Source organism: Rhea pennata, chromosome 17 (genome assembly GCF_028389875.1).
Source record: "Rhea pennata isolate bPtePen1 chromosome 17, bPtePen1.pri, whole genome shotgun sequence".
In the NCBI taxonomy this organism is placed as follows: Eukaryota; Metazoa; Chordata; class Aves; order Rheiformes; family Rheidae; genus Rhea; species Rhea pennata.
The window spans coordinates 2,529,851-2,554,026 of record NC_084679.1 but is presented as its reverse complement, the minus strand read 5'-3'; the positions used below and the strand labels follow the sequence as shown (position 1 = coordinate 2,554,026).

The 24,176-nt window shown below is 43.4% G+C and overlaps 2 protein-coding genes and 1 long non-coding RNA gene across 10 annotated transcripts in view; 1 reads left to right on the top strand and 2 right to left on the bottom strand.

Moving 5' to 3' along the window:
• The window catches only part of NAA25 (N-alpha-acetyltransferase 25, NatB auxiliary subunit), a 34,478-nt gene extending 28,976 nt beyond the window's left edge, over positions 1-5,502 (bottom strand). For 2 of the 3 annotated variants that reach the window (XM_062590498.1, XM_062590499.1), the window contains exons 1-3: positions 5,445-5,502; positions 2,278-2,363; positions 1,175-1,313 (exon numbers count right to left, since the gene is read on the bottom strand). In XM_062590498.1, the coding sequence (XP_062446482.1) occupies positions 1,175-1,313; positions 2,278-2,363; positions 5,445-5,502 (283 nt within the window). Of the gene's footprint in view, positions 1-1,174; positions 1,314-2,277; positions 2,364-4,166; positions 4,185-5,444 lie in introns of those variants that run through there. The other variant, XM_062590500.1, reaches the window with a different exon arrangement.
• Positions 5,503-7,685: 2,183 nt separating this feature from the next.
• On the bottom strand, positions 7,686-11,679 carry LOC134148280 (uncharacterized). Of its 5 annotated transcripts, XR_009960184.1 has the most exons (4): positions 11,562-11,678; positions 9,963-10,188; positions 9,471-9,823; positions 7,686-9,284 (listed from the first exon to the last, which is right to left on the bottom strand). It is a non-coding gene; the product is annotated as an uncharacterized LOC134148280 (long non-coding RNA). The 5 variants fall into 5 exon arrangements; XR_009960182.1 differs by having other exon boundaries at positions 9,471-10,188; positions 11,562-11,679; XR_009960183.1 differs by having other exon boundaries at positions 9,471-10,168; positions 11,562-11,679.
• On the top strand, positions 10,103-23,307 carry TRAFD1 (TRAF-type zinc finger domain containing 1). Of its 2 annotated transcripts, XM_062590221.1 has the most exons (12): positions 10,103-10,179; positions 11,849-11,913; positions 13,349-13,484; positions 13,559-13,612; positions 14,998-15,406; positions 16,901-17,167; positions 18,089-18,159; positions 18,357-18,572; positions 20,305-20,437; positions 20,740-21,052; positions 21,911-21,974; positions 22,376-23,307. In XM_062590221.1, the coding sequence occupies exons 2-12, from the start codon at positions 11,870-11,872 to the stop codon at positions 22,418-22,420; spliced, it is 1,752 nt and encodes a 583-aa protein (XP_062446205.1). In that variant the 5' UTR covers positions 10,103-10,179; positions 11,849-11,869; the 3' UTR covers positions 22,421-23,307. The 2 variants fall into 2 exon arrangements, with proteins under 2 accessions (XP_062446205.1, XP_062446206.1); XM_062590222.1 differs by lacking the exon at positions 13,559-13,612.
• Positions 23,308-24,176: the final 869 nt, after the last annotated feature.

Sequence of the window (24,176 nt, the reverse complement as noted above, 5' to 3'; positions counted from 1 at the left end):
CAATTATATTCCAGTACAATATTAAACACTAAATGTAATTTATAATTTTAAACATAATTCATGTACCTCAACACATATACATAAACCATCTAATCAATTACCTTACAAGACCCAAAGCGGAAGTGCCTAACATCCACCATTTCCTTTGAGATACACATCTAAAAGCTTAAAACTTGAGCTCAGCATTTAAACAAGCTATTTAGAATCATGGAAACACTCTTGACATATTCAGGACTCTAGCACGTTTATGATGAAGTCACAAAAAATATTTCATATTTAAGAAATCTCTTTACATCACATATATATACATACACACACAAGTTTATAGAAAGAAATAAACTAGGATATATACAATTGATAAGTCAATAAATAGTTGCAGATCAATTCCGCATACCCATTCCTACAAAAGTGGAATCATCTCATTATTTTCTGCTTCAGTTCAACAGTAAACATTGCTGCTACTACAAAGAACCACAAGAAATTGCTACAAACAACTGCTTAGAGCTATAGATAGGTAGTATATAAGGTGTGCTTTCTTTCAGAAAAGCATGTACAGTTTTGCTTGATCATTTCAATATTCATGATTTACTATGTTTTAAATATCCTATCACAACAAACCACATTTTAAAAGATAACCCAGGCAAATGACAGGTCAAGAGTTCCCTTCTGCTTGTAAGGCAGCTTCTTAGGGCCTGAGGTCAGGAAGTATTAAGTGCCTTCCAAAACACAGTGTGTATGATCTGCCATCTGTGTGTATGATCTGTCATCTTTATCATATATAATAACAACAGCTTCCAGGAGCTCTCATTTAAAAAGAGTGAACTCATTTGCTGACCATGATGGATGATCAACATGCCACTCGTTTAAACACTGTGTACACAATAATGATAATGAGAAGAAACCAAAACAAAGTACTTTGATTTATAGAGATCATCTAGAGCTTTATCAAAAAGACATTTATAACAGATGTCAAATGAAAGATTTAAATTCATTGACTCTCACACTAATGTGCCTATACTTGAACTCTGGACTTGGTACTTTCCTCTGAAAACTGTCCAGGTTTTCTTTCCCCACCACGAAATGGGGGATCATGTATACTTTTAAAAGAATATAAATAATTATGATTTTTAAGTGAGGCCAAGGACAAGAGGGAACAAAAACCGAACAAACTCACGTCTATGCATTTCCCGGTAAAGAATAGTTAGTGCTTGCAAGGAATTGTCATCTGTGGGTTCAAGTGCTGCTACTTCTTGTGCCAGAGTATATGCTTCATCTTGCTTCCCTGTTCTCTGCAAGCCAATTGCCTTTAGAACCTGTTGATATAACACAGAAGCAGTTGTTAAGAACACAGTTGGCAGTTACCAGTGAAAATCCTTTCATTCTTGGTGAAGAGAAGGTTTGCCCAAGCACCTAATCACTTCTACAGAACTTCAGTTTTTATTAGGTTTCTAATCCATATGGCTGCGGAGAGACTTCCAGATGCAAGCTGCATCAAACGCTGTGGGGCTTTCCATTTCTTAATGCGCGTGCAGGCTACTCTAAGGCATCAGCTGCCACTCTGTTTTCCCTGCCTGCAGACCAAAAACTGGTCAGTCGTGCCAATTCATTCTTTCTTCTAATAACTGGCCAGGCAGAAGTGACATAAATGAGATTCAGGTCAATAATACTCACTTCAGCTTGGGAAGCTTCTAACAAGTAGAAGCAGTATGAAGCTAAAAGGAAAATTCATGGGGGTGGGGGGGGAACAGAAAGATACTCTCATATTCAGAAAACTGAAAGAGGAACAGAGCTCCTTTCCCTTCAGCAGGGGCACAACAAAAACAGTGAACAAGAGGTAGAAAAGCAAATGTCTCAAAAATCATCTTGTTATTTTACTAGAGAACGTACCTTCAAAGTAAATGTTTCCATCTAAACTGATTATCTAGGTTGCTTTTATGATCAAAGACAAGTATGTACCTCAACCTAAAGTTTTAAATGGGCATTTTTAAGGCAGAACTTACCCACCACATTTGCCTAAAGTGGCTATGACAGGGATTTAGACCACTAGCTCAGGCACAGCCACCTATAATTTAGTCATTAGAGGAAACTCACTCAAAGAACCTGTACAAGGTTTCAGGCAAACAAACTGCGATTCAGAACTGTCAGTAGTGTTCCACAGGGTTTAAAAAGCACGGTGGTTTGTGAAAGATCACAGACAGTTCTTGAAAAGCAGTGAGGCACTCCAGATCTCAGAACTATGCTCACCAAACGAGATCAATGAACAGTAGTCACACTTACCTTTGCACAGTGAAGATCCTTATGTTTTTTGAGCAATTTATCTGCTTGCTGGATTGCCATTTTATTATTGCCATTATCAAGATAATCTGTGTAAGAAGAACATATATAGTATTATAATAGAAACTAAGACCGTTTTGGAACGCTATCTCTAATTTTCTTGTGGAGCAGGCATTGTTATGCCAGTAGTACAAAATGCATTTTCATTTTACAGTTACTACCAAACCAAATGTTCAGGATACATGTTATTTTGTACTCATCTCACTGTATTAGTTTTAGTCTTTTTGAACAAACAAGCTTTTGTAATTACTCCACATAGATCTTTATGACAACAAAAAGAGCTATATAACGCAGTGGGTTCCATAGCAATGGAGCTTACACTCTTTTAGTGAAAGTAGAAATTAATTTGGTATGCCTTTGGGAGAGTTTTCAGTGACTTTTAACAAGCAGTAGTTTAAAAACTAGGCACTCATAATCTATTGAAGCATGAAGTGAGAAGACACACTTGACCATATGACCCACACTTCAGGCAGAGCAAGTCTGTCCCCTAATGAGGTATCACTATGCTTTATGCAGATCAGTTTTAAAGACAAAAAAAGTGAAGCTTCCAAATTTTCTAGGGGAATATTCCACTATCCAGTAAAAACTTCAGTTGTAGAAACACCCTGTCTCATTTTCTCTTTTTCTCAGCTTTGTATTATCATTCTCAGCTTCACCTACAATGCATGATCACATTATTACACAAGTACAGACATTAAATTAAACAAGCAATTTTAGATTAGAACAAGACCCCATTTCCTTCCCCTCCCTCAAAGATTATTAACTTAAACCTAGCACAGAAGCTTAGCTGCACCTGACAGGCCAAAAAGAACAGTCTGCTCCTGCTATTCTGGCCCTTTCCCAAAGGGTTAACTAAAATTACATTACACATCTTTTTCTCTTCAAGACTGTAGCTCTCATTGTGAGAGGGAACCCTTTACTGAGTTGAGAGGCGACCTTTAGTAATTCCTTGGTATGCTGTACAAAGCACACATCTATATTAATGATTTTTCTTTCAATAACTTTAACACTTGCTCCCATGCCCAAGTGAGCTGTGCAGATTTGGAGTAAAGCAAATAGGACTCATGGGACCAGTACAGACTAAACCTCAGAGGAGGCAGCCTGCCCACACTAACCAAAATGTTGCTGGATAAAACATCCAGACAGTTTGAAACAGTAGTACATTGTCTTTACATGGGTTAGATGACCATTTTAATTTTCAAAAACCTGTAAATCACCTTTAAAATTAAAAGTAACCACACACTTATCAGTGAAGAGGATTAAAAAAAAAAGAAAATCAAAAATAGAATATACTGAGGATGCACTGGCAGAGCTTTTTTGATTTAAGGCTCTGTGTTGCACAGTTCACATACACACAAATCATTTTCCAGTCTTTGCTGGCTGTCTTGGAGTTGTTTTACAACTAGCTGTACCGATAAGATCTCTGCTTTAGGTCTTCTAAAGTAAATCAAACAAACCACAAACCTCTCTAAACTGCAGCACACTATAAAGACTGTACTTTGCTAACAACAAATAAGTTTGTTGGAAGCTGAAGTAGTTGGCAAGTTTCAAAGGAATTTAAGATAAAGAAAGATATTGAAGTCTATATTAGTAGCACATCTGTAGATGGAGATAGTGCCTGGAAATGCAACATATTAACTTTCAGAGGAAGGCACAATGAATTAAGATGAAAGATAAACATATCTGGCAAAGAATCCTAGGTAATCAAAGCTCAAGGTGCAAACTGAAAAGCATTGGTTTAAGTGAAATGACCAGTCCCTTGACCTCATGCTGTACATATCCACTTTATGACTTTTGTAAAGTCAAACATTTATATCTTTAAAAATACGTACCTTATTTAGGGTTCTGCATCACCAAAAACTGGATATGATGCTTTCTAGAGCTGGCGACAAGCATTTTTAAAGATATCTCACTAGTGTTTATACTCTCTGGAGTTAACACATTGGAATTAATCTCAGTTACCTTTTTAAATTTTTTTTAAAACAACATTTAAGACACTATACAAATTATAATGCAAATAACTGCACACCAATAAAAATGGCAATCACAACATATACTAAAAAACTAAGAAAAAAACTTAAAATTGTTACATAAATGTAAACTGCACAGCTGCAACGGCAGTTATGCAACAAACATTTCACTCTAACGCAACTGTACAGTCCGGCTTTTGACCGAACACAAGTGTCCTCAGCGACTTCACCGGGGCAAGGCTGCGGCACAGGGCGCTCCCCGCGCCCCAGGCTGCTCCCAGCCACAGCCACGCTCGCTCCAGGAGCGGGGCAGTCCTGCTGTCGCTAAGGAGAGGTTGTTTTGATTTGTTTTGGCCTTTGGTAAAAAAAAAAGGACGTTTTCCTGAAATCTTTATCCGTTCTTCTGCCCTTCGGGTGAAGCGATGCCGTAGCCTGGGGAAGCGCTTTATTTATTTATTTATTTAGCCTCTTTCTCACTATTTACATAAGCAAAGACAAGCTCCAAGCTCGTCTACAACGGCTTAAGCAATCCCGACTGCAGGTGAGAGACTTCAAAACATCCGGGGGCAGCTGAACGCGGGCAGCTCCTGCCCCGGGCCGCCTCCTCGCCAACGCTTCGGCCTCGTCTCCCAACTGACCTCCCCGCGGCGCCACAGGCAGCCCCAGAGCCTCGGCGCACAGCGGGCAAACGGCGCTGCCCGGCAAAGGCGGCCCAGGGAAGGGCCCGGCCCCGGCCGAGGGCACCCGGGCGGATCCGCGGCCGCTCTGCCCGCTCCGGCAAAGGCGCCAGCGGCGCCCCGGTCCCCTCTAAGCCCAGCGAGGCCGCAAGGGCTCCGCAGCGCGCGCGCGCGCGCCCGCGGGGCCCCCCGGGCCGGGCCGAGCCCACCGACCGGCCTCGCTGCCGCCCGCGGTGCGTGTGGGGAGGGACCCGCGCCCGCCGCCCGGGCTGCGCGGAGAGGCGGGAGACGCGGCCTGGCGCGGGGCCCCGCCTCAGGCGCCGGCAGGGCCCCGCCGCCGCAACGGGCGACCGGCCGGGGCGGCGAGGGGAAGGGGGGAAGGGGGGAGGAGGCGGGCGAGGCGGCGGCGGCGGCGGCGCGGAGGGGGTGGGGGGCGGCGAGGGGGCCGCCGCGGGGTCCGTACCGTAGATGGGCCGCAGGCGCCGGTCGTTGGGGTCCTGCACATGGCCCCGCGCCGCCATGATGAGAGCGCAGAACCGCAGTGCGCAGCCGCCGGCCGCGGCCGGGGGCGGGGGCAACGGGGCCGGGCCGGGCCCGCCGCTCCTCCTCCTCCTCACCCTCCTCCTCCTCCTCCTCCTCACCCTCCTCCTCCTCCTCCTCACCCTCCTCCTCCTCACCCTCACGGCGCGGGCGGCCGCGCCCGCCCTGTCGCCGCGGGCATGTCGCGGTATTGCTCGGACTCACCTTGCCGCAGGCCTTCCCTCACTGCGGGTCTCGCCGAGGCCTGTCGCGATAGGAGCCGCCTGTGCCCAGCGCCCTGTCGCGACAGCGCGGGGCCTGGCTGGACGAGGCGCCTCGCCGGGCGCGGGCAGGGTCCCGCGTGGCGGGCCGGGCGCTGAGGCAGGTAACCCCGCGCCCGCCGCCGCCACTGCCCATCACAGGAACCGGTTCTTGGTTACTTCAGGCTTTGCCAAAACGTAAGCGTTTGGTCTCAAACTGACCCTGCTGTCCGTCCGCCTCACGGCAATTCCGGTCAGCGCTGCCCTTGTTTCCGAGAACGAATGTTAAAGCCCGACTGGCCTCACGGTCGGGATCAGGAATTGACGTGTGGATGCGGCCGCCGGCTCTGGCAACCTGCCTTTTAGCGTGCTTATGACAATTTGCCTGAATTACACCAGATTACGGACGGGCCTTTGGAAAAATACACGGTTGAGACTTCGCGTTTCGGTAGCCGAATTCATAGAGGACGGGCTCTGCCCTTGCTGACTGGGCTGCAGTCGGGCAGAGGAGGGTTTTCACTGGAATTTGCGCCTTTGTCTTGCTCTCTGCCAGGCCAAGCGTGGACGCGAGAAGCCGCGAACAAGCCGGCTGACCTTGCCCACGCCTGCGTTGGCAGGCCTCGGAAGAGGGGAAAGGGAAGCTGCCTGACTCCAGTGCAAAAGGCATGAGAGGGGCTGCAAGAGCAGACTCTGGCAAAGGCATGGGGAGAGATCAGCTGGGGGAGAGGGAGAAGCTGCAGATTGAAAAAGGGCAGAGAAGTACTAAAGCTGTGCTCTGAATTCAGCAAGCCCATGTAATTTCTTAGTGCTTTATAAAGCCAGGGTTTTATTGTCTCAAACTGAGCATCCCAAATTGGTGGCTACACGTAGCTCATACTTTTCTATAAAATGTAAAAATTATATTTAGTTAACGTTCTGCTCATTAATCATTAATAAATATTTTGTAAGTTATTTGGAAAATATGAAAATATTAGGGACTCTGCTATATCTCACTGAAGAGAGCTAAATGGGTTATCAAAACTTGTTTAAGCACATAAATCTGCTGCTTTTATTGAGAATTAATGATTGCATCAGTACGTGCAGAATCCATTTTCCTACTGCCATTCAGCTAGTTAAGTATGGCTTGGCAATATAAGGTGATTTTCTTAAACTGTTGTTTGAAATGATCAAGGACATTTGAAAACACTCCACTACTGAGTCATAGCCTAGTTCAGTGATCTTTGTTGGTCAGAAGGAGGAATGCTGTTATGTCTGACCAAATAAAAATCTCACTACCATCTTGAAAAGAAACATTAGAAGTGTTTATATAAATTACATTAAATAACATCCTGTCCTGGTAAGCAGAACAAGACTTATCAAATCTAAATTGTTTCCAGCCATGCTAAATAAGTGGATGGTAGCACTTTTCCTATCAAAAGGTCAGTAATCCATAACAGATATCAAAGATACATTTTGTTTTAGTAGGAACCTGTAGTAATAATTTAATAGTCTGTTGCAAGATGTGCCTAGCTAATGCTTGCAGAAGAGAGACAATAGACATGGATACTCACTGGACCTGAAAAAAACTATAAAACATTCCATAACTTGCATTATAAATAGGCTCCATAACTTGAACTCTATAGTCATTACGTCATCTATCTGCAAGCAGCTTGAATATCATGATGACAAAGTACAAAGTGCGTGTGTTCTTTGACTTAAGGAAAGAGAAGTATAAAGACTGAAGTCATCTGTCTGGTCATCCTTTTTCCTCACTTACTACAGTTTTGGTTGACAGCTGAGACTGAATAGTGAGTTAGATAGACTATAGATTCCTTTGCTGATCTGGCAATGCTTGTGGGTACAGAAAAATATCGTTAGTTTTGTATGTGAATTACCAGTTCTTGATGCACTCAGTAACAGCATACAAATGGAACTACTGCCATGAATTATTGTTCAATTGGATTTAATATTTGATCTTTAATTACTTCAAGTAAGCATTACAACATGTCTTCCAAGAAGCTATAGTTTCTGTGAAAGGTTGCAGCTATAATGACTATCTGATCCCTTTTCTTTCTTTCACAGGAACTGTTTGTTTCGTAGGAACTGACTCTCTTTCTCCTACTCATTACTCACAGAGATGCAGCTCCATTCTTTGATGAGCAAAGAGAACATACTTGTTTTAGGTTCAGAAAAGGCAAGGTGAAGCAAAGGAAACAGTTCCTGGGCCTGGCTTAGTTGTAGTGTAACTTGACCTGCATCTGCTTGTCAGTACTGAAATTTGTGCTGTACCCTCTACACCTATGTGCCACACCTTTCCAACATGAACTGCAGTCACCAAGTGCAGTGCCTCGAATTCCTCACTCTTCCAACAGTTCCTGCAAAATTCTCTGTGAAGCCCATGTTACAAATATATCTTGGTTTAGCTTTTGAGAAAATGGAAAAGCTGCCTTATTTTTCATTTTTTTAATTTGGATTTTTAAGAACAATCTAGCAGATTCTGAGACTATAATAAAGATGATGGGCTTTTTCCTTTGTAAATACAGAAGATCATTTTTTTTGAAATCAGAAATTCAATTTCACAGAGAGGTCCAACTTTACCATAGAGGAGAAGAATGTGGGAGAAAGGGATGCTGCAAATGTTTGCCAACATTCCTTCATGCTAATTTCTAATATAATTAATGGAGAAATTTACTCTTTAGTCAGTAGACTGGTAATCAGAAATCAAATATTCATAATCAACTAATTGGAAACATTTCTCACTGAGCGTTATTCCTATCTAGGGACCTTTCAGTAAAGTCTGTGATACAGAGTTGCTCATGTTAATGCAGTTTTCAGAAAGCATTTTTTTTGGAGGGGGAAGAGGGGGGCAGACAAAAGCCTGCCTTAGGCGATTCCTTTATTGCAAAGCAGTACAATGCCTCAGCGACCTTCTTGTTCAGAGAGATCCTGGTCAGATGAAAGCTGCAGCCGATACAAAGGAAGCTGCTCTGTGGTTGCACTTGCTCAGAGAAGCTGATTTCCTTTTAGAAGATTACACAGTTAGCAACATTTGTTATCAGTCCTTTTTTTTTAAGGTAAAGCTGGATTTGACTTGGAGTTGCTTCACTTTTCTATTAAAGGCAAGTTTTACAGGGGATTAACTGTTGCGGGCAGGGCTGCTCCCCTGTTACTCCCTTTCCTCAGGCGCTGCTCTGTGTAATCCTTTCCTGGCTTCCTGAAGTCCTGTGCCAAAGTGCACTCACCTTCCTCACGTCATAACTTGCATGCTATGAAGGGAGAGAGGACTTTTCCTAGATAACTTTATTTGGAAAAATCACATCTTTTCTTCTGTATGCCTTCTTCCCTTCTAATATAGTGCAAAGCTCCAAAGTCCAAATATACAGCCTGTTCACATCGTCTTCCTAGGATGAGGCAGAGACATTGGTATACTTCAGGATATTTTTCAAAATACTTTCTCTCTATACCTTGCTGATATATGCAGTCAGACAACTCCTTTGGTGAGGTGTGGAACCCTTCTCAAACACACACTGAGAGAGATTACAATCCTAAAGTGAGAAAACAGATTGATATAGTTTATCAGTATCTAAAAAAGATGAAAATGAAAATTCTCTTTTGGCATCAAAGCGAGAAATCAGGACTTCAAAATGGTGAAGGACATGAATTTTATACCATAGCCCTTTTCAACGTTGTCATTGCACCCTTCAGTACTACATTGTGTTTTGCTCTCTAACCTGTTACATAGGCTGGTTAGTTACTGCAGCTTTCCTGAAGTACAGCAAGAAGGACTGTCCAGAATTTGACTTCCTTTGCCCTGTGTTCAATCCTGGAACGTGTTATGGTCCTAGGATTTAGTGAGACACCATCAGAAGACAGAAGGCAGCTCGCCTTGTACGATCAAGAGACAGAGCACACAAGAGACAGAAGGGCTGCAAGAACAGGCCGTTGGAGAATTGCAAACGCAAGAGGAGCTGGGGCTTAGCCTGGCAAGGTGAAAGCTGAAACGCATAGGAATTCTGGTGTGCCACCAGCGAGTGTGGACTGAGGAGGGCCGTCACAGGGGATGGTTTTGTCTCAAGAGCAACTGCTAACAAAAAGAAAAAACAGCCACAGGAATCGTCAGGGCGGCGCAGGGGCAGAAGCACCACCCCGCCCCGCAGACGCCCGCCGCCCTCCCGGCCCCAGGCCCGACTAGGCCACGAAGGGCGGGACCTGGATTCAAATACCGAGGGGGGCGGAGCTACCAGCCCAGTGACGTCTGCGCCAGCCAATCCATGCCCACAGGAGGCGGGGACAGTTTTCCCAGTGAGCGGCAACCGCCTCGCCTAATCAGCATGCGGCGCGGCGCGGCGTTGGCCAATGGGGAGGCGGAGGGCGGGCGCGGCGGGGCCGGTAGGAAGCGCGGGGCCGGGTCGGGCCCGGTGTTTGATTCCTGAAGAGCTGGTGAGTGGGCTCGGGGGGGGGGGGGGGGGGGTGTGCTGGTCGTTTACCCTTCTCGTGGCGGGGTCGATTCCTCGAGAAGCACCACCGCCGTGGTGCCTCCAGCCGCTTCACCGCTGAGGGAGGGAGGTGCCCCCCCCCCCCCCCGTAATCCCCCAACGGCCGAGGGGAAGGAGGTGCCCCCCAAGCCCCCCCCATGGCCGAGGGGAAGGAGGTGCCCCCCAAGCCCCCCCCCCATGGCCGAGGGGAAGGAGGTGCCCCCCAAGCCCCCCCCCCCATGGCCGAGGGGAAGGAGGTGCCCCCCAGTCACCCCCCCCCATGGCCGAGGGGAAGGAGGTGCCCCCCAAGCCCCCCCCCCATGGCCGAGGGGAAGGAGGTGCCCCCCAAGCCCCCCCCCCATGGCCGAGGGGAAGGAGGTGCCCCCCAAGCCCCCCCCATGGCCGAGGGGAAGGAGGTGCCCCCCAAGCCCCCCCCCCCATGGCCGAGGGGAAGGAGGTGCCCCCCAAGCCCCCCCCATGGCCGAGGGAAAGGAGGTGCCCCCCAAGCCCCCCCCCCATGGCCGAGGGGAAGGAGGTGCCCCCCAAGCCCCCCCCATGGCCGAGGGGAAGGAGGTGCCCCCCAAGCCCCCCCCCCCCATGGCCGAGGGGAAGGAGGTGCCCCCCAAGCCCCCCCCCCCCCATGGCCGAGGGGAAGGAGGTGCCCCCCAAGCCCCCCCCCCCCATGGCCGAGGGGAAGGAGGTGCCCCCCAAGCCCCCCCCCCCATGGCCGAGGGGAAGGAGGTGCCCCCCAAGCCCCCCCCATGGCCGAGGGAAAGGAGGTGCCCCCCAGTCACCCCCCCATGGCCGAGGAGAAGGAGGTACCCCCCCAGTCACCCCCCCCCATGGCAGAGGGAAAGGAGGCGCCCCCCAGTCACCCCCGCCATGGCCGAGGGGAAGGAGGCGCCCCCCAGTCACCCCCGCCATGGCCGAGGGGAAGGAGGTGCCCCCCAGTCACCCCTGCCATGGCCGAGGAGAAGGAGGTGCCCCCCCGTCCGGACCTTCCCCCCTCCCCAATGGCTGAGGGGAAGGAGGTCCCCCCAGGACCTCTCACCATGGTTGAGGGGAAGGAGGTGCCCCCAGCCACCCCTGCCCCCCGGAGCTGAGGGGAAGAGGGTGACTCCCCACCTCAGTGAGGTGCAGCAGTCCCCAGACCCCCATCTTTGAGGGTAAGGGGGAGTCTTCCCCCCCCCCCCCCATGATGAGGTGCGAGTGCTCCCAGCCCACCACCGTCTTTGAAGGGAAAGGGGTGCCCCAGCCCTCCCCAGGTATTAGGATCCGGCCATGTCCTCCCCCTTCCCCCCCCTGCCCCGGGGGCTGCCCCGGTGGTCTGGTGGGAGCTTGTGTCACCTGTGTGCGCCTCAGTGCCCCCGCCCCGAGGGGAGCAGTCCTTGCCGGGGAGCTGCTGCTCAGCTGGCTGGGATTCCCAGGGCTCTGCAAAGCCCGAGGAAACCAGAACTAAAATGACTTGCTGACTAACAGGGGAATCTTTCAGGCTAGTCGCTGAAAATGGAGCGTACCACTTATTGGAGGTGTTACTGCATCACCGCAAAAGACCCAGTGGTAGCAAGCTTAGTCTTGCAATTATCCTGTGAACAGATTTGAAACTGTAAATGTTTCATTGTACTGTCTTCCAGTTCTCGGACATTAAATTGGCTATGGCTGCGGTTACAGAGCCAGAAACCCAGCTGTGTGGCAACTGGTAAGAAATGAAACTGAATTCTTGGCGGAAGTGAAGCTGCATGTTGCTTGCTGTGCTTTTGACAGATAAGCTCAGAGGTCAAATGAGTAAGCAATACATGTTCCTTTCGAATGCTATGAAATACTAGAAAATGCAAGTTAATTATGTAAATACTTTATTTTTTGGAACTTTTGAGCTTTGTTTTTGCGTTTTTGAGTATTAGCATCTTATAAAGCCACTTTTCCAAATAAATTACTCAAGTTTCTGACTTAGAGGTGGCTAGAGAGAAATCAAAGTAAATAAAAATGAAGAATTGATTTTTTTCTCCAGTGGGGTGAGGACAGAGTACTTGATTCTGAGTTTTACTTTAGCAGATGTGAGGCTTAGAAGCAGAGATCTAAAAATAGAGTCAGCAGGTACATATAGATGTGGCAGTTGTTTCTCTTTAATAACAAATACCTTTCTTTGGAAGCTGCAGTGTTGGTAATACATTTATTGATAATGATCTAATCTCAGAAGTCCCATTTTTAGATACAAGCAACTAAAGAAGCTGATATATTTTCAAAGAGAAACACTGGAATCTAAATAGTTTCTTGCAACATCAGCCTAGTTTGTTCCAAAGAAGTGAGTATGTGTTGTTTAGACAGTGCTGCTGGACTTTGTTGCCTTTGTTGGGGCCTGGCCAGGGATAAAACTGAACTGCTGTTGTGGTTTTCCTTTGTGGCAGAGAAGGGCAGTTAGTAATAAGTTATAAAGTTAATTTTGGTATTTTGAAGGGTGATTTCTTGGGAAGGAAGGGAGGCTGATACTTTCATCTAAAAATAATGCTACCTGCTTGAGATGGAAATAGGGCTAAGCTCCCACTGCTTTAGTTCCACTTGTTCTTTTTCAAATGGACCTTTTTTTTTTGTTTGTTTGTTTGCGAGTTTTGCATCCTTCTGAAGATAGGAAAGTACCTATCCTTGAAATCAAGTGAGTTAGGGATCTTGGGTAATCTTGCAGGTACTTGCAGAGTAATATGGTTGCTGTTATTCAGTTAGCAGGTCTGGAGTAACAGCATCTGCTGTTTGTTGTTTTTCCCAAGCAGAGCACTACTGGGTCTTCTCTCCTAGTTCCATTCTTTCTGAGAAGAAGCCTTTATCTTTTCAATTAGTCTATTAACTTGGACTTTGTGATAATTTGTATATACTACAAAACTTCTCTTTTGGATAAGGAAATTAATCCACCTTGATTTTTATCTTAATGCAATGTGAAAATTATGACCTCTGCATGCTGTATACATTCATTTGCTGACTATATTGAACACTGAGACCTGGTTGGGCTTACATTTGTCTTTAGTTACTCGTTTCTCTAAACTACGAATTCTTAGAAAACTTTCTTAGGGTTTTCATTGAAAAACTGCTCAAAGTTGTTGTCAGCATATTTTCTGAAAAGTAATTCTATGTATCTCTCTTAGCAAAAAGGATATTCCGGTTGCCAATTTCACCATCCATGAAATCCACTGTAGCAGAAACATTGGAGTATGTTGCTACTGCAGTGAATCAATCCCAAAGACTGAAATGAAAAAACATATTGAATCTGAACATGTGCAGGTAATGAGCAAATTTTGCCTATAAAAATTGATGGGTTTTATGGAAATAAAACTAATGATATGTGTTTATTGTAGGTTACCTGTAAGTGTAGTATGAAGATAGAAAAAAGTCTCTTGGAGGATCATGAGGTTGGTGGACTTTGTGTTTGTAGACCCTTGAAGGTATTCGAAGTATTTTCAATCTCTAATTCTGGAGCCTTTCTGTCAGCCAAGACCTGGATACCAGCATGTGATTTATGCATGTCTTTGCCATATTTAACCATACTTTCTAAGCTCTGAAAAAATCTGGTTGGAAACTGCCTTAAAATGGTGTGTTCACCATTTTTCACAGCTTTCCCCACTTTTCATTAAGTTGGGCAACTTTCACAGAAGTTGCTCAACCCTCTGTATCAAAGAAGGTATCTGTGATGATGGGTAGTTTTGTGTTTATTAGTGATTATGATGGAAAAATGGTATGTTACTTCAGAAGTACGGAATGTGATTAACTTGATGGGGTTTTTTCATTCCCTTAACTTTACACGTTTTTTTTGTCTTCACTGTGGTCATTGTATGAGTTTTATCGTGTCTGAACAAGCTTTTAAAATAAACTAAGATAGGACACAGTGGGATTTTTCTGAGTTACTGAATCCAGTTCTATGCGGTTACCTTTTTATAAGCTTCAGTATTTTATCTTCCAGTGGGCTCATTTAAAGGTAGCTCTGAAAGATTTGCCACGCAAGTCTGCTTATTGGTGAGGAAAAAATGCTTTCTTGGAGAAAATGTCCAGTGCAAAACACCTCAAGTGGTTTATTCTGCGAGTTTGTGTGTAGAGCCTTTCTTTTATTTTTGTTTATAAAGCAAATGATGATCTCTTACTGCATCGTCTTCTATTTTAACATATATTTCACATACCTTTAAGCAAACATATGCTTAAAGTTTTATAAAATTAACTTCTTTTTAATGATAACTTACCTGGCATTTAATGTAGAGTAAAGAATGTATGCAAGCAATTATTGGTGAGTAGTAAATGCACTGTAAATCTGCTCTCTAATTTAGCACACACTAAGTTTTTTTCTCTTTCTAGTACTACTTTCCATGAAAGATAATTAGCATTGAATCTCAAGACCAATATCTAAAATCTAATTAAAAAAAAACTCTATGCAAATCTGCTGTTCAAACATTGCAGCTTAAAAAAAAGTTTTGAAAATCTTTTCCTTTTTTTTTTTCTTTCCTGTATTATTTTTGTATATATTATTCTTTTTATTTTTTTATCATGTTTTTCCTGGCCGTGGTTATTCAACACAGAATGTTCTGAATAGTCAGAGTACCTCAACAGGCATGTTTATGATTACACAGGCTATACAACATGTTCTTGTATTTCTTGCATAGTATCTTATTTCAGGCTATTCTTTGATGTAACTTTCTATCTGGCTAGAGAAACAATAGACTGTTCAACTCTTGAGCAAACTGAGAACCTTTCCCACTCACCTTTGCATGTGAAGGATAATCCATTTTTTTTTCTTTCTTTCTTTTAGGCATCAGCGTGCCCTTTACGTCTTGCAGTCTGTCAACACTGTGACATACAGCTTACATTCAATAAGCTTCGTGATCATGAAAGTTATTGTGGAACTAGAACTGAGACATGCGGTGGGTGTGGTCTTAACATAATGGTAAAAGACCTGAAAGAGCATCCTCGAGTCTGTGGGAAAGAGGTGAAACAAGCAAGAGTAAGCAAAACAGTGGCTCGCTTTGAGCATGAGGATGCAGATTTGCATTCCCTTCGAGACATTAAAAACCAGCTAAGATCAGATAACTATACTGGGCCTTTGTGGAGAACGCCCAGGGTGCTAGAAAATCGGCTTTACAGCAGCTGTGTAGGAGACAAAACACTTAAGGACATTAGTAGAAGAAATGTTTCAGCAATACAAAGAAATCAGAATCAAGGTAAGGTGTAGATAAGGGTAATAGTTTGCTTCTAATTTGACATTTGACAGTGATCCAAGTTTAAGGTTTTGTAACTACTTTATGTGAAAATGCTGAATAATGAAAATTGCAGAGGCAATGTGAGTGGGACGTTTTTCTTCTGTTGAATAGAACTGCAAATACATTGGCTAGTTAAAAAGAGAATTGCTGAGATACCTGCTGATGTTAAAGACTAGTACACTCACTGCCTGTTCTATTATCACTACAAGTAGCTAGTTTAAAAATGATTTGGAGTTTTTTGCTCACTGCAAATTCTGTCCATTTTTATTTAGCAGCTGTACTCTTCTTTGCTTCAGTTAAGTAAAAGGGTAGGTAAGATCTGTATGTGGGTTCACATATATAGTGCTGAGTGTTTCTGCCATAGAAGCCTATTTATAAGCCTTATAATATAAGCCAAACATATAGATTTATAAGCTGAGATTATAAATGCCTCTGCTCTTTCCAGTTAAGCCTCTAAGCTCTTACCTCAACATGCAGAGGGTCATGTCATGTTTTAAGACATACCCTTTCCATGAGCTCTCTGCTGAATGTGTGCTCTGCTTTATATTTTGAGCAGCTCAGGGGATTTAGCATTGCAGAATACTAAATTATGGTCCTCATTGTAGAGGACTGCCTTGCTTGTAGAAATAACTTCTGAGTTTATTAATAAAGCTAAATAATCTAGAGAACTATAACTTGTAGACTAGTAGTACTAAATTCGAAAGCGTGTTCATAAGTAGGATTTTTACCCATGGGTAAGCATTATTTAAAATTCTCATATAATCAGTACAAATTAAATACTGCAGCTATTTGAAATATGCCAGCATGAAGGAAAAGCTTAGCCTTTCTTTAGATATTATTAATTCAGGCTTGGGCCCTCTCTTGGAACTTACTTTTTTAACTGCAGCCTTGCTACTAGGAAGTGTTTCAGGGTTTTCTTCTGTAAATGTATAACTCCCACTGTTCTCAGATACTATATCGTTAAAAGGATTTTTTTTCTCCCTGATACATTGAAGAAACAGGACTGAAATCTTTCAACCTCCTAAGGAGGGACTAGACTTCAATATTTTATTTGGACCTTGTTCACAATGTAGGTTACAGAACTTCCTCGATATAACTTTCAGAAAGCTCTCAGTGCCTGTTTTAACTAGCTGTTCAGTCTTAATGTCAAGTTATGAGAATCTGCTATATTTTCTGGTAAAATGCTCAAATGTTCTCAGGTTCAAGCCTTACGTGAGCTTGTGGCATAAGAGAAACAACTTTCCTCTTTTCCTCTAGTTATCTTTCTTTGCTACCAACAAAAATGGGATGACCCTTCCTTCCTCCTCCAAAATTTGATGCAGGGGGTGTCTTTCTGAGGCTTTGAAAGGCTGCTCATGTGAAACCCTCTTAGTGTAACTGATATAATGTGTTTAAGAAGATAACTGCTTGTTACAGGGTTAATGTTCTCTAAAATTTGATATTTATCTTTTGAAGAGGATGAACTAGAAGAGCTGGAGAGAAATAAAAATGTTAATTCTTCACTTTACGAAGAACAGAATGCCAATTTAGACTACATGTTAGCCCTTAGCCTACAAAATGAGAATAATCCTCGCAGTAATAGCGCAGCTGAAATTCACAGTGATTTCTGGAAAAACTATTACACCAAAGAGCATGTGCCATCTGCCTATCTTAATGAAGTGGACAAGTCAAGCATCTCTTGTGACTCTCTAGAGTCTTTTACCACTTCAAACCACATAAAAAGTAAGTATAAACACTGACTTTTTTTTTTAATCCTCCCTTAAAGTTTGGGGCAAGGGGGGGTGGGGAAGGACTGCATTCTTGGGCATTAGATTGTTAAAGATTTCTTTCTGGCATTTTAAAAATGCCAAAGTTGCACTCTTTGCAACTCCCTCTAAATCATTTTTAGATAATTAATACACAGGAGATTAGACACTGCACGAATAACATATTCTAGAATTTTTCTTTCCTTTTCTAAGTTGTATCTTCTGGTCCCTGAAAACTTAGCAATGCTAGTGTTTAAATTAATAATACCTCTTCAAAAAAAGAAAAGCAAGACAGTAGGGAAGGAAGGAATAAAAGCTATAGTGAACTCTGATCTTGATACTTTAAAATTCTTTTCAACTTAAAACACTTGTAAAAAGTAAAAGATGTTCTTAGTATCCTGGGGTTTCAAAAGTGTCTTTCATTCAACATGAAACAGTAATATCTCTAACTTGATGTCATTCTGATTTTTTTTAAGAAACAAAATGAAACAGTCTGTGCATGCCAGGGTTGAGATATTAGTAACAAATGAGTAGATGACAACTCTTTTTGTTGAGTAAACATGATAGGAAGGGAGGATCTGAGGGAAGACCTGAAGTACCAGGTTATTTTAAAAAGAAGAAGGTACTGAAGGATTATCTGTGGTGGCAATAGGCTTTTGTACCAGACCAATGAATGCGTACTTGACCCCAAAAGGTTATTCTCATTCTGAGTGATCTGAATTTACATGCATGGAATTGGCCAACTGGGGCTAGAGTAACTGTTTTCCTCAGTGCTTGCTCTGAGTGCTTCCTGCGGCACAGAACAGGAATCTGTTGTTTAGGAATTTAGAAGATCATTTGATCTGATTGCATCGAACTTCTTTATAGTAGAGGATATAACCTTTTACTTACCTTGCAGGCAATGAGATCATGTTGCCGTGTGAATTTTGTGAGGAGCTCTACCCTGCTGAAGACCTGATTCTTCATCAGGTTTAGTACTTCTTGTATTGTATTTAGGGGGTTGCAGTACAGGCATTTTTCTATTACTATGACTTAAAAAAGGTACAGTGTTCACTCAGTGATACTGTCAGAACTGTAGCCAGTTTTTCTTTGCATAGCATGATTTTTAGAAGGCCATTTATGCTAAACAGAATAGCTGATTTTTTTTCATGTTAATTGCATAACAGACAGGCTGTAATCCAGCAAGTGCCTTTGCGTCATTCAGTAAAAGAAGATCTTCTCCAAATCCACAAAAATATGATGATTTGCCTGATTTTGGGTCCATAAGCAGTAGATCTCTTTATTCATCCCGGCACCAAGCTGTCCAGGCAGAAGGAAACATTATGATTCCATGTGAATTTTGTGGCATCCAATTAGAAGAGGAGGTACTCTTTCATCATCAGGTACTAAATTGATTCTGGGACCAAACTTGATCTGTTGTATCAAATCTAGTTGTTCAAGAAGTAGGCCAACTACAGCAATTCCTGTGATCTTTTGGGGCTGCATGTTCCAGGAATCCACATAATTGTCCTCTATACCAGATCTTCCTAAACAAAGGCTGTTGAGTCTCATCTAGAATGTTGTGGCATGCTGGGGCTCTTACTAAAAAGAAAGAGCAATTACTTTGAAAACTCTTAAAATGAAAGCTAAAGAAAAGGTACTGAAATTGCATAATATAAGTGGTTGACTTGTACATAAAAGTTATGTTGAAAACACAGAAACCAGGAGGTATGAATTGCAGCTAAGGTAGGAAAAGAGTACAGGCTAAAATTGGTGTAGGCAAGAAAGAGAGTGGATAACATAGATTGCAAAGCAGGGGATGGAAGAACATTGGAGATGGAGGGGAAAAGGGCGAAAGCTTGAATATGTCTGAAGCTAGGCCTAGCCATGCCTAAGAGAGAAGCGGTGGGTTTATGAAATGGTGGGTTTATGTACATACTGTAGAGCTGTTAGAGTATTCTGATTCTTCTGTAGATCACTGTCTGTTATTTCTAATATGGAGGGAGCACTAGGTCTTGGTACTGTTTAAGCTGTTATTAACTGGCATTTGTCCAACACTCTTAAAAAGCAGAAAGAACTAAAGTGCTTTGTGCTTTAATACTTCTGTACACCCTCTAAGGAGCAGATTTGGGGAGTGATGTACAGGTAGAAGAAATAGTCTTCTAAAATTGACTAATGTCACAGAAGTGAAAATGCTGAGCTTGCTCATTTCCTGTGTCAGGACTGAAGGAACTGGGGAATTGATGGTGGTTCTTACAGTCCTAGCTAATAAAATAATGAAGGTGGTTTCTTTTTTGGATGAGGGTGTGTGCGCATTTTTTTTCCCCCTCTCCCTTTATTCTCCTTATTGATAGTAAAATCTGATAAAATGTCAGACCTTATCCTTTGCTAAATAGTAGCACTTGTAATAGAAGGTGGATAGAAATTCCCCTTCATTTCAGTTGGCTGTTGGAAGACTCTTTCCCCCACTTCTCCCAGAATCTAATGATTTTTGGAAACATAGAATCTAAAAGCTATTTTATCCATAAGCTTTTAATAGTTTTGGTGAATTTTGTGTGTAATGATCAGGATTTACTAAGAGTTAGTGAGCGGAGTTGAGTTGTTATGATGTAGTCTGTCTGCTAACCACCAAAAGGGCATCTTTTTAACATTCTGTGTTCCAAGTAGTGCCCTTTGTACCCTAAAAAGGTAAGGAATCTTTTCCTTTCCAGTTCATAATAGCACCAATACAAGGTTAATACCTGGAACTCGATCAAAATTGCACTAACAGCCCTTTGGATGCTTGCTACATGCTTGGCTTTGCAGGGTCGCTTTTAGGAGTGAGATGGATGGCTGAATAACAGAGTATGGCCTTAGATTTGCTGCAGTGAGGCCCCAAATGATGTGTCCTATTCAGTAGGACAGGCTGCCACTTTCAGTTCCATTTTTGCATAGGTCCTGTGATAGCTAGTAGCTATTCTTAAACTATATCTGTAAGAGAAAACGTGGGTGTCAACAAGCCAATATCTGCTTCTTAAGTACACATCGCTACTAACAGTAAGCTTTTTGAGAGGTGACGCTTTGCAATGTTTTCGTAGGAAAAACGAAATCCGAATGAGCTGTCACCTAAATGCTCAAATTTATCTTTTGCTTTAGGACCAATGTGACTTGCGCCCAGCCACAGCCAACCTGGCAGACAGCTTGCCATCCCAGCAGCCACTGTCTTCTCAAAACAACACAGAGAGAAGAGACTCGCCGGAGCTGGCTAGGAGACGAATCAGGCATCAAGGTGTGGGCAAAATGCAGACTTAGGCACACTGTTGTCCTTACATTTGCAGGATTGCTGTTCATGTTCCAAACTGAATAGATGTTCTTCTGTTCTTTCTCCAAAATGTAAACATCTTCAGTTGTCTACCGTTGTTCTATTTTTAATGTGAGAAAGATTAAATCACTGAAATTCAATGTACTAAGGATCTTGGTTATGAAATTTCACGCTGCTGGAATGGAAGTTAGGTCTAGTTTTTATAGTAATCTGTATAGTCTCTAGTGTCTCATTTGCTATTCCCAGTATGTGTGCGCTTCTCCTTTCAGGAGATGTTTCTCCTCGGTGTATAGAAGGCTTCAGGCAGCAGAGGCTCAGCTATCCTGCACGAGGAACCAGACCACTAAGTAACATGACAAATGCCAGGAGTGTGCCATTGACCTCTTCTGGTGCAGGAAGAGCAAGTGATGCTCTGAATTTGAGAGGGAAGCCTAGAAAGGGAGCTGGTGGTGAGGGAAGACCGAAGAACAGAGGTGCAATCGAACCTCTAAGTGGGACACCACCACGTACACGACCGACTCAAAACTTTAATTCAGAAGCTTTCACATCCTGTTTCTCAAGAACTTCTCCAACACGATCAGGGTAAGGTTTGTGGTGAGGTCCTGACAGCTATCTTTGGTTTCCAGCAGCCACACTGCGCCTGCCCTACTGGATAAGGTGCTGTAATGGCACTGTACAAGCTTTGCTCTGCCAAAAGCTGGGGGACAGTTTTGGGCTTGGTGCATTCTGATCTTTGGATAATGACAACCCAACAGCAGAAATAGTGACAAATCCCTTCCAGTCCTCTGCTGGATTTCCCCACAGTGCAAATGTAGATTTGCTGATATTTGTCTGTGGCTGGAAGGGCTTCACTCAGTTTAATTTGGCTGGTGCCTATCTGACTCTCAAACAGCAAAGACTTTTGTGTTTTTTAATGAAAATAGAGTGGGCGGTAAGATCACTTGGAGACCTAAACGTGGGATAATGCATGCTTATCCACCCATCGCAGCTGTCTCATTTTCTGTCTTTTTCAGAGACCTCGCTAAGGCTGGAACAGCTTTTTCTTTACAGCTTCAAAGAACAAACACACCTAAACCTAAAATGAAATCCAGAAATGCAAGTGTGGTGCTCATATGGTTCAGCATCTACTTTCTTTGCTGCTTAATCCAGCTTGCATTGCATGTAGCCTGAATTGGCTGTTTTTTATTATTTTATTTTATTTTTACTTTTTATTGCTGTGCATATGCATTATTGAAGTACATAAAGGCAAAACGAACGGAGGATCTGGCTCTTCTGCCTCCAAAATAACAGGGATAACAGGGTTAGGATCCAAGAGGAGAATGAAGGGCTTCTAGATCTTCCAAACTCTCCTGGGATTAAAGGGACTGTGGTTATTCAGCAGTAAAAGCTCTAGGTTTCTGCAGGTTTTCTTGATCTGAAAGCTCCCATGTTCTTCTACAGCAGGGGAAATGAAGGAGGAAGGATGTCGGATGTTCCAGTCAGCTTCAGGAACAGGAATGCAAAGGTAAAGCACCCAGTGTGAAGTAAGAGACGGGTGTTGTGTTCTGATGCTGACTAGGTGGCTCCATTTCAGAATGCTTCAACAGGCAGGTTTCTGTTCTGACCGTCCAAGGTTGGAATAAACGTGGAAATGTCGTAACGTGCAAAGCGTTGAAGTGCTGTTGATTTGCTTACTGCGTGCTTTGCTTATCCTCTGTGACTGGTTAAGAAGAGGGGATATTTCCTGCCTCGTCGTCACTATTAAGTGGCGCCTAGGTGAGCAGACCGCTGCTGCTGCTTGTGTTGGTTTTGCTGGGATGATAAGCTGGGATGATAAGCTATCACAGTCCTTTCTGCTTTAGTGCGGTTTTTATCAATTGCTTTTTATCAAGCACTCTTAAAACATTTTTTTTTCCTTCCCTCTAGGCAAAACACCAGAGCCCCGAATCTGGTTATCCAGAGGACAAATGAGCTACCATTTATGAAATACGTATTTAGCACTCTACGCACTCTTACTATGCACTACAGTACTTATTTACTTATCTGAGCGCAAGTAATCGCTATATTGTCATGTCACTGAAGACTTTCTATCAATTCAAATTTTTACAGGCAGTGATCATTTTATATGTATTTTTAATTTGTGAGCGTATCCTACAGGTTTTTACTTCTGTGATCTATACTAGCAACATCCCAATTCAGCAAATATACTTCTACCTAGGGAACCACATGTTCCATGGTGACTTTTTTGTGACAGCCAGTGCAAGAGAATTTCTTTGACATAAGTCTGTTTCCTGCTGCTCATGTGCTAGTTATCCTGAAGACAGCAACAATGTATGATGCAAAAACAACAAGCTATATAAGCCAAGACCGCTCTGGGGGAGGAGCTGGTCCTGGTAACTTATTTATTGTGTAGTTTGTGTGCTTGTTGGAGTCCCTTAGGGGGAAAGGCTCCCTGGCAGGCATACCGGAGAACATCCAACTCTGCAAGAGCAGTTATCCTTATAAATTACAGCCTGGGTGGTTTGGCTCAAAACATTCTCAACGGGAGCAAGTAGCTGGAGAGAGTAATAAGGTGGCATTGCTGGGCACCTTGCAGCTGAGCCTCCTGAAGCTTCATTTTGTACCTTGCAGGTCTCTGCAAAGCCATATAGACCTTGTGGGGAGGAGGGGGTCTCTGCTTTCAGCTGCATGCCTGTCCTTGTTACCAGAAGTGCCCAGGGCACAGACAGGTGGGATCATGATTCTCAGTGGAGGAGCCCTAATCCCATGGTTTTGTTCTGTGAAATGCTTTTTAATGCTGTATTAGTTCATGCTTTTTAAACTCCTTGTAATAAAATTTATCTAATGATGTCCTGAAACAGCGTGAAGTAGAAATCTCTCATGTGAAATGACATAGGGGAATGGACTGAAAACTTGCTTTGAGGGCAAGCTTATCCCCGGGGCCAAACGATCGGTCCCACAGAGTCGATCTTTCTTTGCTAATTCATGTTCCGTTGTTATTACCTGTAGTAGGTCTCCCCTGAACTCTGCTTTATGTGTTAGCATCCTCTGTGCTTTAGGAGGAGGTTCAGGAGTGGGAAGGGTACAGGCCCATGCCCATGGTCATTATCCATGACCATTAACCTCCTGGAGCAGCTGGTGACCAGCAGCAGTTCTTGGGCAAGGCTTTTATTAGAGGCCTTGTTGCCTGCCAAATACCAAGTCACTGCTGCCAGCAGTGTCACACAAGCCACAAGAATGGAATGAAACTAGTGACTGCTAATGTGATCTTGGTTCTAAAAGAAAGACATTTTACGGACGCTTCCACCAAATGTAAGCGTTTATTAATACAAGAAAAGCAGAATAAAGATATTAAAAACAGGTGGCAATCAACCTTGCACTGGCAGTTCTGGGGACGATTGCTATGGCAAGATGACAAGGGACCCTAAGCTGTCTCTTCTGTGAAGGTTAACAGGATGCCTCCATTCAAAACCTGTTGGTATGAAAAATAACTAAAAAGACTAAGCTGACAACTTGGTTTAGTCTGCATTATTTCTCAGGCAAGAGAAATAGTGCACTTTCTCCTTTAAGAGAAATATTAGCCATTTTACTTGCTTTCCCTTTTGTACAAAATATTTACATTTCTGTTGCAAGTAAATACAAATTACAGTGTATTAACCCATAAAAGTGGGATTTAAAAGCAGATAACCTGCAACTAACTTCTAGCAATGCTAATCCTCTGCATGAA